Below are 13295 nucleotides of genomic sequence, written 5' to 3' on the forward strand. Positions count from 1 at the left end.
TTTGCTGCATTGGTTCCAAAGAGCACAATCCTTTGAGACATTGAGTGCCTCCTGCATTCCCATTATATCAGCGGGCATTCAGGGCACTCAGAATCTCACAGAATGTGTGTGGCAGAGGGTAGTTTTGGGTCCTAGTTCCCTGTAATGCTTTCTTCCCTGTTCTGGCTCAAAGGCCTTCTCTTTCTTGCTGTATGTTGGCTCCACGGAATTTACACTGCTTTGTTAATTGCAGTTTTAACTGCTCCCATCTTGATACAATCTTCTCTTTAGTACTTTTTCAGTTTAAGTGGTATGTCCCAACTCTCTTCAGTCCAGCTCTCTGAAAGATGCAGTTTAACCCTTTCTGCCTGCCTCTGTTTCAAACCTTCATACAAAATATTGAAGGGTTTAACCTAGCATATTTTTATATGCAGAAAAATCATAGTCTGTCATTATATTATTAACCATTTAAAATGCTTTCTCCTCTTTCTCTCTCTCTAATTTTTTCTAATAAAAGGTTCATTTTTAAAAATACTACAGTCTGATAGGCAATCATAACATAATGTGGGCTCCCACTTTTGGTATTTTAACAACAAAGTTGAAAAGATTGTTATCTAAATTTTAAAAGCTTCTATTGTGTATGCACCAGTAGTTTCATAAAGATTTTTATAGGCACTGCATTCCACACTAAGTATAATAGACAGTAGTACGGCAAGTACACAGTGCTGCTGATTTGAATGGCACTCCAGCTACCAAGATTTACATGTGACAGTCTGACTGTACGAAATCTACGGAAATGGAATGGCATGTCATTGCCAAGTATTTTAACACACATTACTCTATTTGCTGTGATTTTGCATAATAAAAATGCTGTGCAACATACACAGTAGTGTTTATCCTGCATAAATTCTGGCAGATGGAATATCTCATCAGTGTAGCAACAGCGCTAGACAAAATCATGGGAAAAGGTCAGCTCTGTTAAAAGTTCCATTTGTATTGCACTGGGTCAAAATAGTTTGTCAGTGAAAAAAAATGTTCTTTTTCTTTCAAATAACTACAGTAATGTACGAAAACACTTGTTTGCATTCTTTTCAGTTTTCTTTCCAAATTTAAATAAAAAAATCAGTTAATACAGACTTAAAAGTACTGTTGCTTCTAACAGGGGAGTGGGGAGGGAAGGTTTGTGCCCATTCTTGCTTCTTTTTAACGTATTGTCTGAAGGCCAGAAAGGGTGGCTCGGTTGGTAGGTTATTTTAATAGCAGTTACGTCTTTCTTTTGATTGTTTTTTACCTTAGAAATATCTGGAATGTCTGGTCTTCCCTAGCTGTGCTGAAAAACTTTTTGGCATCTCAAAAATGCATAGTAGGAATTTTATAAGCTTCACATTGAAGATTTGGCGGGACTTGAATTCATAACAAAGGCCCGCTTCTTCAACACACAGTCCACACAGGTAGGCCTGCTGTGACTGCACAGAGCCCCATTAAGTGCAGCATTTGCTTACCCATTGGACATTGCACAATCAGGCCAATGAAATTTTTCTCCATAGTGTTTTAGTTAAATGGATATGAAATAAACAGTAAAGCCCAGAGTTTTAACCGATTTTAATACAAATCAGTTCTCAATTAATTACACTTTACTTCCTAGGGTATTAGATTGTAAACTCTTTGCGGCAGGGGCCATCTTTTTTGTTCTGTGTTTGTACAGCCCCTAGCACAATGGGATCCCACTCCACAACTGGGGCTCCTAGGTGCCACAATACACAAATAGTAATAAAAACAATGATGAAAGAAAGAAAAAGGATAAACCTTTTTAAAGAAACAAACAACCTTGCAGGTCATCTTTATATATTCGAAAGAAACTCTTTTTCCCTTGAGGGTCACTTTTAAGGGTTAAATGGCGATCGTAGCATTTTTGATTTTCAACATGTGAATAATCTACAGCAACACCAGCTGAGCTAATCTTTCTTCAAGGCTCGCAGTGTTGAACTGCTCGTTGTTTATAGAAATAATTTTCTCTTGTGACGTAGCCAGATTTTGTTAGAAAGCTTTTATTAAATAAGGGGGAGATTTCCAAAGTACCCCCTTTGTAAATAAATAAATACTTATGCAAATGGTTACAGGTGCCCATCATTTTATTTGAGAAACTCCTGACTTCGCATTTCTAGAGGATGCAGATGAAACTGATTTCTGTAGTGCCTAATTTACATACGCTCGGTTCTAAAGTTTGATTTCGCCAGTGCTGTGCTTGCATGAGCGTATATGCAGGGTACGATTCTTGCTTGACAATTGACGTTATTATCAGTGTTAAAAATTAGAGAGTTAGAAAGATTTTACCAGCTCATCGTAACTGGATGCAAAATAAACTACACAGCATAGATCTTCTATTTGATTTTTAACAGCTCCCAAAGGAATTTCTATCCCTGACCCTAAAGGAATTCTCATCTTGGGGCTGTACAATGCAACCAGCAGTACCCCTGGCTCTTTTAGTAACTTACAAAGTCATAGATGGTTTTGATAAAACATGTTTTAGGTTTACTTGAAATATTCTGTCTGATAGCAGTGCCTCAGGCATACACAATATAAGTAGTAGTGCCCTGTGTTAACATGGAATTACTGTTTATTTACAGTCCTGAGTCACTGAATCCTTTCTGTCATGCAGAAGTGTTCATTATAATGTAGGCACTTACTGTCTTGCTACAGTCCTTTCCTGAGTGACATAAAAAAATAAGTCAGTATTTTGTTCTCATATGCTTTAGAGTTCCTAAATGGGCTGTGGATCCAAGGCCCCAGGCACTGAATATTTCATAGTAGTGCCATGTTTGGTCTTTTGGAGAAAGAACTCTGCCTCTAGACTTTCATTTGCATACTGTTGTGAAGTGAAGAAATGAGGCAGTTGTCATATCCCATCATAGTACTGCATACTATGAGTTTTAGTGCAAATACTTTCCATTCAAATAGCTAGGCAACTTTTATATTTTACTTTAAAAATTATAGTTTGTTTCTTTGTATTGCATATAAATCTAATGTATCTTTTAAAATCAGCTGTTGTAATAGTGGCTAGTTTCTCTGACACAGTGCAGATGGAGGAGAAAGAAAACATAGTACTTCACTTGACTTCTGTGGTTTGCCCATAACATTTAGATAGTTCATAGTTCTACAGAAAGAGCAACCCTTACTAATACTCTTTGGGACAAATCCTTATGGCTATGGAAATAACCCCAGGATTTTCCCCTCAACCAGTAAAAATGGGTTGTAGCTAAGCAAGAGAAAATGGCATTCTGTATGCACAAATCTATTTAACATGTTCTTTATTCTTGCTATTTTTTTAAAAAGGAAATCAGTCTGAAAATAATCTGTTGATTTTGATGAGAAGTTTAAATCTCTCTGCTACTGTTTATTCCACACTCGTCACTGCAGTGTCTGACCCCCTAAAATATATTTTTATTGCCTAATCTGAGCTGGTCCTCCAGCTGCTTTGGCTGTCAAGAGCAGCCACATCTCAAAATCAGTGATGAATAAAAGTCCCGAGACACACCAGAGACTTGCTCTCCTTTCTCCTTAGGCTGTGGCAATTTGATTGCTTGGTGTGAAACTGCCACCATTTTACAGCAGCACAAGAGTTGGTGCTTGATCCTACACGCTTAGCATTATGTTGAGGGTTGAGATGCATCCCAGGGAAGTGACTCACCAGTGTTATTCATCAGTAGAATAAGCAAAGGGTGAAGCTTCCTTGGGGGAGGCTAGCTGCCTGTCCCATCTCTTCGACCTGCGGCCCCACCCACACTCCACCCCTGCTCTGGCCCAGACCCCATCCCCTCCCTCACTCCGCCCCCTTTCCGCTTGGCACCACCACACAGCACATCCCTCCTCTCCTTCCCCTGCTCTCCTGCAAGGTCCTCACCGCACACAGTGTGCCTCCTCTCCTCCACCCCCTCCCCGGCGAGCCCCCCTCCCCACCCGCTGCTCCCCATGTCTCTCCTCTCCTCCACCCTCCCTTGCAGAGGCGTGGGGGTGAGGAGGGATGCTGCGAGCTGCAGGGACCTCCAGAGAGGGGGAGTGGACTGGAGAAGAGGAGGGACTCACCAAGCAGCAGCAGGCGACAGGGGCCTTGGGGAAGGGGAGGGGAAGAGGCAGAGCGGGGAGGGGAAGAGGCAGAGTGCAGGTGGGGCCACCATGGCCCAGGCGTGCAGCACTGGGTTGGTGGTGGCTGCACCAGAGGAGGTTTAACCTCCCCTGGCCTATTATACCCGCCACCCATGACAATAAGTCCCTGCTTTGCTGTGTAATAGTGTCAAAGGAGGAAAGCTCTAGTGCTCTAAGCCTCATGGGTTTGAAAGTCTGGTCACCTTGAATAAGAGGTGAACATTTTGACAGTGCTGTCTGTGCTCTTTAACCTTGCAGGATCGATAAACGGTGATTGATGCAGTTTACTGGTTGTGAGGATGTTGTTGTTTTTTAACATGAACTTAAAATTGGGTCATGTCTGCTCTTTGTGTATATGAAAGATACCATGCTATTTGTTTAATAAGAGTAAATGTTTGCCTTTCCTTTGAATAATAATATACCCCATCGCTATCTGATCTCACATACACCACACTTTCACAGCATGTGCATACTTTCATTTTTTATTTCTGCAGTAAACTTGGACATTCATATATATTAAGACCACCAATTCATTGAAATACTTTTTTAAACTCTTGTTATTAGTCTTTTCTGTATTGACTGGATTTTTCATTGGTTATATTGTTGGCAGCAGTCCATGTCTGCCTGGCTGGAGGCCAGTTTAAACTCGGCAGGGTGAGCCCTATTGTTCAGCAGACTTGGATTTTGTTAAATTCTCTAACAGAAATAAGTGTCAGGAGATTTATAGCTGTAAATTGGATCATGTCAGTGAGGCTGGGAACTCGCTCAATACAAAATTGAACATTTCGGCATGCCTGTTGCTAAATATGTTTATGCATACTTCCTCTTTGGGTTACCAAAAAAAAAGCTGTGAAAAACACTAGAGCTGCTGAGCTGTGTCTTTAATGTATACAATTAGTACTTTCTTTGACAGTGGTCTAAAAAAATGTAACAGGTTTTAGTTTTGCATATTGCACTATTAATAGAAAGTCTATTTTTTAAATTTTCTCTCTGTGTGTTGCAGGTAGTCAAATGCCACCTCAGCCTCCTGGTAGCCAATCAGAATCCAGCTCCCATCCTGCCTTGAGCCAGTCACCAATGCCACAAGATCGAGGTTTGTTAGAATTTTTTATTTATTTATTTTTTAGTTTACGCCAGATATACCTTTTGTTCTCAGGAGTTCATCAGCATGGTGGAATTTCTCCAAGATTGTTCCTCTCTGTAGAATAATGACAATCTTCATTTAAATAGACTGTGTGGGGTTCTTCATTTTCTTGTGGGAAAAGTAAGTGAATAGGGGGATTTACCAAAACTCAGTTGGATGCAAGCCTTTTTCAAAATACTGTAAATAGAGGTAATTGTCAAAGGATTCTTCTGCAAAGTTTTAATGTTCTTCAGAATCCAAATAAAATAAATTTCTCTCTTTTGCCATCCACCTCCGTCCTCTGATAAACAGAGACTAGGGACACCATTCCTTACCTATCCTGGCAAATAGCCATTAATGGACTTAACCTCCATGAATTTATCTAGGTCTCTTTTAAACCCTGTTACAGTCCTAGCCTTCACAAACGTCTTAAACTTTAATTATAAGTATCTAAATTGGAATTTGGTCTCTGTAAAATAGAAATATTATCTGCTTTGTACATCACAGTTTTCTCACTTTAGCAAAACTCTGATGTGTCCCTGGTCTTTGGATGTAGGCCATAGCTGGTCTACAGCCTAACTCTAGAAAGAAAAGGAGGAGGGGGAAACAAGCTGGTAGGGTTGAGTGGTTCAAGACCCCAAACCGTCCACCCCTTACCTGCAAAAAGTGATGGATCCTATTCACAATGTAGTGGAAAGTTGGCTAGCAACAATCCCATTCAAGCAGGGCTGTTGCTGGCTAGCACAGGTTCACTCACCAATGTGGACGGGGTTTTTTCTCATTACAACTGTATTATAACCCCGCCACCCCAGGATAATAGTATATCACAGTTTCATGAAGTGATTATAACAAAATAACTATGGAACCAGAGGTGCTGTCCACACTATGGTTGAAATGTGCTAGCAACAATTTTATAAAACCAACTTGCCAACTGAGATAACCACAGAATTGTGTTAAATGCCACCACTACAATAGTCTTGATACTGAAGATATCCCAAATCTGCAAATACTTCTAGAAGTCTGTTTGCAGCTAGTGCAACCCATGGTATAAGTGAGGACAGAATGATGCATTCTGGGATCTCGTCCAGGAAGTACTAATTGGATTTCAGACAGAGGAGGAAAGGGTTAGTTGAAAAGTTTTTCTGTATTGAAGTGAGCCTCCTTCCTGGGGTGCTGATTAGCAGAGAACATTTACTATATAATTCTGGGCTTAACTCAGTTGTCGTGTTTGCTTTACAGGTCACCTTTAAAGACAATCCATTGCTAGCAAAGGGCCTCAGTTCCACCATAAAAATTGTTGAGAGTGATCCATATGGTGGAGAAAGAACAGTTTCACTAGCCAGTACTAATGCAGTATATTGCATCTGATGGATTGTCATAAAATAGTGGGATTGCATCAGGGAGGGGCTTCAGAGGCCCAAGCATCTCAAATGATATGTGCGTTTCTTGGATGATTGTGTCTCAGCATAGCATGTGGCACTGCCCAAGAAAATGTATCTTTGCAGTGTGAATACATTCTGTTTGCCAGAAGCTGGGAATGGGCATGATTACCTGTTCTGTTCATTTCCTCTCGAGCACCTGGCATTGGCCACTGTCAGAAGACAGGACACTGGGCTAGATGGACTTTTGGTCTGACCCAGTATGGCCGATCTTATGATATACTGTTAGGCTTCAGAGTATGGGTTAATGATGCTAAGGGTGAGTGGAATGCTCTAACTTTGTTATGTGGGTCAATCTCTTGATCACCTTTCTAGAGGAGAATTAGGTGATACTCTGTGGTTGAAGTTTCCGGGGAGGGGTGGCGTGGGGTGGTTCAAAATTGAAACAAGGGAGAAGACAGCTGCCAAAATTAAAAAGCCAAACTGGGAAACATCAGTGGGGAAACCAGAATGTATAAACAAGGTTGAGTTGACCTAGGTTTCTTCCTACTGCTGTCACACAAAAGGCTCTTCACAGATGGAAGCTGAACCTAGTGGTATATTTTAAAAGAACATATTTTAAGATGTAATTTTGGGATTTGTATTTTAATAACTTTTGCATTGTGTTATGTGCAAAATGCTTTGTTTCTGTTTGATTATAAATTGATGCTTCTAGCATGCTACACACAATCCATGTGACCCAGCTTGTATAAAATGTCCGTTTGTGTCATGCGGCAGATATGAAATTTTTAACCAGCTAGGTTATATTGATTTTGCAAAACATGATCCCCAAAGCTTCTGTAAAGGCTATGCAGTACACACATAAACATGCGTACATTCCCTTTTGTGCCCTATCATTGATTAGAGGCTCCTTTGAAATGGAAAACTTCACCTTTTAAAAAGGCTGTTACATTAGTTGATTCCTTTGCTTGCTTGAACTGATTTCCACTGACTTGGAGAGGGAAAGGAGGGGGAAAGGTGGGGCTCAAAGGGAAGGTGCTTGTCAATTACTGATTAAAAACTGAGCAGAAAATCGTTGCCGCTGAAGACACCTGATCCACAGGCATCTGTTACAGTAATTTAAACACTTGGCTCACTGATATGAATGATTTCCAGCAAAAAACACCGAGTGACCCTCCAATTTAGGGTAAGGTGTTTTTGTTCCTTCTAGCACATCACATCACTTTTCTTTCCTTGTTTAGATAAATGATTGAATGAACAAAAGGCTTCTAATGGCTTATTGAATGAAATCCCATACGCTCAACACTTGAAAAAAATATTATTAGTCAGATACACTGCAGCTTGATTGACAGAGTCAGATTTGAGCTACAGCACTTCTGAATCCTAAAGCCCCACACTGAACCATTCTGTTTACAGTTAGCTATTTTATTTTGAAAGTGTTTGATAGTATTTTATCCTTCTTTCCGTGGTTACTCAGCACCCAGCTGGGATTGTTCATGTTTTCCAGCCTAAGGCTGTGCATCCCATACTGTAGAAGTGCAGTATCAAGGAACCAGGTTTTTTTCTATGTACCGTGTGTGTGTGTAATCTCTGTTCATGTGCACAGTAGTAGGAATTTCTATGGGTTTTCAATTTGCCAAGACCTTCAAATTACTTTTGATGTTGTTTATTTCTTACTTTTTTTAGCAGTAATGTAAAAAGTTATCTATTTTTGGAAATGATTTTGAACATCTTTCATATCATATCTGGTCCATAATTGGTTTGGCCTGGTACAGTATCAGTGGAAACATTTGGTTCATGCTGCTCACTTCCATTCATATTTTGTGTCTTTCGGTTATTTAGATTTGATACACAGTCAATGGAACCTCTATGGATTTTATCAAAATAAGTTGTTTTATATAAATGGTGTCACAAGAAATTACACAAAAGTGGTTGCTTCATATCTTTTTGAAGCAAAGTTTATTTTATTTTTTTATATATATATATATATTTTTTAGCTTGATGGGGCATTTCAGTCCTCAGTCATATCACTGATTTTAGTGGTTACTCCAGATTGTACACTGGTGTCATTTTCTCTGCTTCCATACAATGAATTCAAAGTATTTTACAAACATTAATTACTTAAGCCTCACAATGCCTCCATATGGTGGTGAAGTAGGTAATATTGAACCTGCTTTTATAAACAGGTAAATTGAGGTACTTGGAAGTTAAAGTTGAAATTTTCAGAAGTATCCACTAATTCTGGGGTCCTCAATTTTTAGGTGCTTTACTTTGAAAGGTACTGAGCATCCAGTATTTCAGTAGAAGTCAGTAGGTATTGTGGATGTGCAGCACCTATGAAAATCACGCCTTAGGTGTCTCGGATTGGATACACAAAAACTGACATATCCAAAATTAACAGACGCTTTCTTGAAAATATGGCCTAAGGGATAGATTTTTAAAGTTATTTATGCTCCTAATGCCCTTTGAAATCAATGGAAGTTAGCTAGGCATCTAAGTACCTCCAACAATCTGTTTCTTGGTGACATGTTCAAGGTCACAACATGAATTAATGGCAGAACTGGGAATAGAATCTAAAAGTCCTAATTATTCCCTGACCTAAACACTAGATTATACTCCTTCCCTTATTATAGTAGCCTGATCATTTTATTCATTTGTTTTACAAATACAAAAGTATATTTTACAATAAGGTCGAAATTTGACTTTTTTTACGTCGGAACAAATGAAAAGTTCTTTCCTGTATCCTAAAAAAGCCCACAAAACTCATCTTCTCCTATTTAAGTAAATTATATTTTTAAATGCTTATCTGGGTTCAAAAATTGCATGCCAAGTTTCAGTCTTATTTATATTAAAATAGTAAATTGGGAACTTCTCAGAACCACTGAATTTAATGGAAACAGTAAATGACCACATACTCCTACTTTAGCATATGCTGTCATAATGGGGATACTTAAAGAAGCCTTATTTATTAGGGCAAATGAATATGGGTCAGAATTAATTTATAAAAAATCTTTAATTGTTTTCCCCTTATAATTTTCACAGCGGTGTATAGTTAAATATTCATGATAATGCTGATGATATGCTAAAGGTCTTGAAATAGATCTGGAGTCTCAGAATCAACACAGGTTATTTAACCCTTTTCATCTAATGCACCATCAGGGACTTGCTCAGTGAAATCCCAGAGTACTGGAATAATTAGAAGATCATAATGAGGATTTAATTAGTCCTTAAGATATGCTGAAATAGGACCACTGAGAACTTTTTTGTTTGGACATGGATTGCAAGCAGAATTGATGCCAATGCAGTTGCTGTGATGTTCTGGAAAATGTATTCCTTTGCTGGAGGCAGTTTCATGGCACCATTGTGTGCCTGTCAGATCTGCATGGAAGTTGTCCAGAGTGAGAGCTTCCGAAATTGTTGAACAGTAACCATCCTCTTCTCTCCTCCTCCTCCCAATATCTTTCTTGTCATCCTTCCCACTTCTAGCTTTATTTCTTTACATTGTTTACCTGCTCCCGCTTGTGGTGGGTGGCGGATGGTACTATAGTGTATTTTTCTTAAACTCATATCACAAAGGAGAAAAGTGGGTAACAAATAGGATCCAGGTGTTTCACTGAGTAAAATCTGGATCGGTTTGACACAGCTGCGTGTAAGCATTATCTCCAAATCTAGTCCTTATTTAGTATTAGATCTTCACAGAAGTGATATTTATCAGTAGCTACAATGTAGTAAATTTAAATGGCTTTTTGGCAGCAGAGATGTTATACAGAAAGAGGTAGTAACAGATGGGATGTGATCAGGCACTTTGATGTTTTCTTTGTGCTTCCCTACAAAAAATGAAACAGCAAGCTGAATTTCTGTAACTATAAACTGCAAATTTACTCATTAGATTTCATGAAGTTTTTGTTATCCCCTTTCAAGTTATTTTCTTTCCTCATATATACACTGTCGCTACACAAACTTCACCATTATTTAATTTCTTATAATAAAATATAAACATTTTTCCTTGTTCAGATGGCATAGATTCCAGTTTGGTTTAATACTGACATTTGATGATAGAGACTTCTCCCTGAAATCTATTCCTCATCTTAAAAAAAGAAAGAAAGAAAGAAAGAATAGATCAAAGAACTCTGATTGCAACAAAAAAGATACAGTAGTTTGCTTTCAGATCTTAAAAAGCTCCCCCCTCCTCCTTACATTTTTGCTCTCATTTGGGGATTTGGGATCTACTCAGAGCACAGAGGAGCCAGAGAATGAAATGATTCCTGTCATTAAAATTCTTCTGCTTGCCATGTTAACGATGACACCACTTAAGGTTAAATCAGACTTGGTAATAAGTTTACTTGAGGTAGGCTGAAGTGTTTCAGGTTCTTAAAAGGGAAGGCGCTCAAGCTGTGCACCAGAGTGCAAAGCCACAGGTATGTTTGGGTGTCTTCTGCTTTCACCCCTTTCTCCAAGTGGGTGAGTGCAGCAGAGCTAGCTCAAGCTGACATGCATGAACAGCATGCCAACGTGGAAAAAATCTACATGCCCAGCAACCTACTACTGGGTGAATTGTGTTCTGGACAACCAGTGAAGTGTTTCATGTGAGACACAGAGCAGACTTTAGCTGAAGCCATTACAGATTTTTAGAAGCAGTTATTCGTTATAAGGCTGTCCCATAAAAACAGTTTTTCTCAACTTGAATGGCATTACTGAACAGTCTCAGTGCTCTTCCTCCTCCCCCTTCTTCCAAAGTGGCGACACAAGCACATATAAAAGTGATCAAATAGTTGGCAGAATTGTATTGGGGAAGCTTGTGCTGCATCTTGTTCTCTTGAGGACCAAATTCAGCTCAGGTGTACCTCCCATCGAAGTGAACATGGGTTTTGCCGACTTGCACTAGGGAAGAATTTGGCTCTCTGTATGACTCTGGGCATCACTGTTCATCTCTCATTTTCGTGAGTCCTCATTTCACACACAACTTTTAAGGGAAGAAAGGTCATCATCAGTATGTCTGGTTGTTTTACCATTGCATTTTTTTTCTGGAATGATGCAAGTCATATGAATAATCAGGGGAGCTGGGTTGCAAAGTCTCTCTGCTTTGTCCTCTGCTTTGGGTCATTAGAGTCTGAATGACCTTTCGCCTGTTGCATAGCAAATGTTGAAGGGAGACTGTTGCTTTATTTGTTTTACAGTATTTAAAGTGATGCATGATGCCAAACCAAGTTAATTCTTAAAGAATCCAAATGCCAGTTTCAGCAATTGATGGATATGGGCTTCAGATCGGATTTGGGTATCAGACATATTCCCTTCACCAGCCAGCTTCAGCTTCGGAGTGAACTGATCAGTTGTGGCATGATGCTAAATATACAACAGTATTGCCTTTTTTCAAGAAGAATCGAAAGGGCCTGGGGTGTGTTTTAGGAGAGATAATAGGCCACTTTCATAAACTGCACAACCACAGAAGTGGGGTTCAGAGTAAATAATGAGACCGGTACAATCAAGACCTGGAACCAAATCTCCAGATAAATTTTGTACACTACCAGTTGGTCATTGCTCTTTTCTTGCAGATGTTAAATATAGTTATACTTGAGAATGAATCTTTATTATATCTTTTAAATTAAATTGGGAATTCTTTTTTTGAGGTTAGGGGAGGGGAATTGAATTAGTCTAAGAGAGTTTATACAGTTGCTAACACTGAGGCTTCTCTACAGAAAAGTTACCACTGACTTCATTAGACAGCCTCTGAATTCTGTGCCTCTGGGGTCTGGGAGTGAAATAAGCCACAACCAGTCACTGATGAAGAACTTGACGAAGTGACAGTCGTTGTTCCTGTCACCAGGCTTACTGTAAAGTTACTGAATCTGATCGCTATCCTTGGGACAGCTTCCGATCATGGCTTTTAACATCTGAGTTGCCTCTGGTCTGCCTACTGAGCAGCATTATAATTTCAGAGAGATTTGGTATTTACATTACCTTAATTAACCTTTATATGAGGCCTCCCTAAAAATATTGAATGGCTAATCTGAACTTCCTTATTTCTTTTTAAGTCAGTACATAAAATATCTAAGATCTAAATAATATATTTAACAATAGCTTATATTTATTTAGGTCTTTTCATTCTAAAGGATCCCAAATGGCTTTGCAAACTACAATATATACATTTATCACTGAGGAGCTGCTGCCAGAAATGGGGAAGGCAAAAATCAACAGACCACAGCATGTGGTACAACAGTGTGAGGACAGGGACATTTTGGGGCCAAAGACAATAGGCTAATTTTTCATTTATGAAAAATGTCACATAACATTTTATGTCCATGTAAGACAGACAGGACACACTATATATATTTATGGTCTTGTGCTCAAAACCTTGCATACTTCATGGAATTCAGTATATTTACCTCATAAGAAGGAAGCGCTGAGCAATCCAGTGGAGATTTGAACCTGAGTCTCCAGGACACTAAATTTTTCAGACCTGAAGTTCTGACCATAAAGCCTGCAGATGCTACAGATTAACACACTGAAAAATGCCCTTCCTTCCACTCTTTCATCTTTCATTTTCATAAGTATGCGTGTTACGGGGGAAACAGACAAATGTCAGCTGTATAAAGCAGACAGACTCCTTGGAGTTTTCACACTGATGCTCAGATTCATTTTTTGCAAACCATGCTAACAAGTGAAATTATTGT

At 39.1% G+C, this 13295-nt stretch overlaps 1 protein-coding gene across 8 annotated transcripts in view; it reads left to right on the top strand.

The window, feature by feature from the left end:
• The window catches only part of ARID1B (AT-rich interaction domain 1B), a 403429-nt gene that overhangs the window by 293478 nt on the left and 96656 nt on the right, over nucleotides 1-13295 (top strand). For all 8 annotated transcript variants that reach the window (XM_077813245.1, XM_077813244.1, XM_077813247.1 and 5 more), the window contains one exon: nucleotides 5126-5215. In XM_077813245.1, the coding sequence (XP_077669371.1) occupies nucleotides 5126-5215 (90 nt within the window). The remainder of the gene's footprint in view (nucleotides 1-5125; nucleotides 5216-13295) is intronic.

This window comes from Eretmochelys imbricata, chromosome 3 (genome assembly GCF_965152235.1).
Source record: "Eretmochelys imbricata isolate rEreImb1 chromosome 3, rEreImb1.hap1, whole genome shotgun sequence".
Lineage (NCBI taxonomy): Eukaryota > Metazoa > Chordata > Testudines > Cheloniidae > Eretmochelys > Eretmochelys imbricata.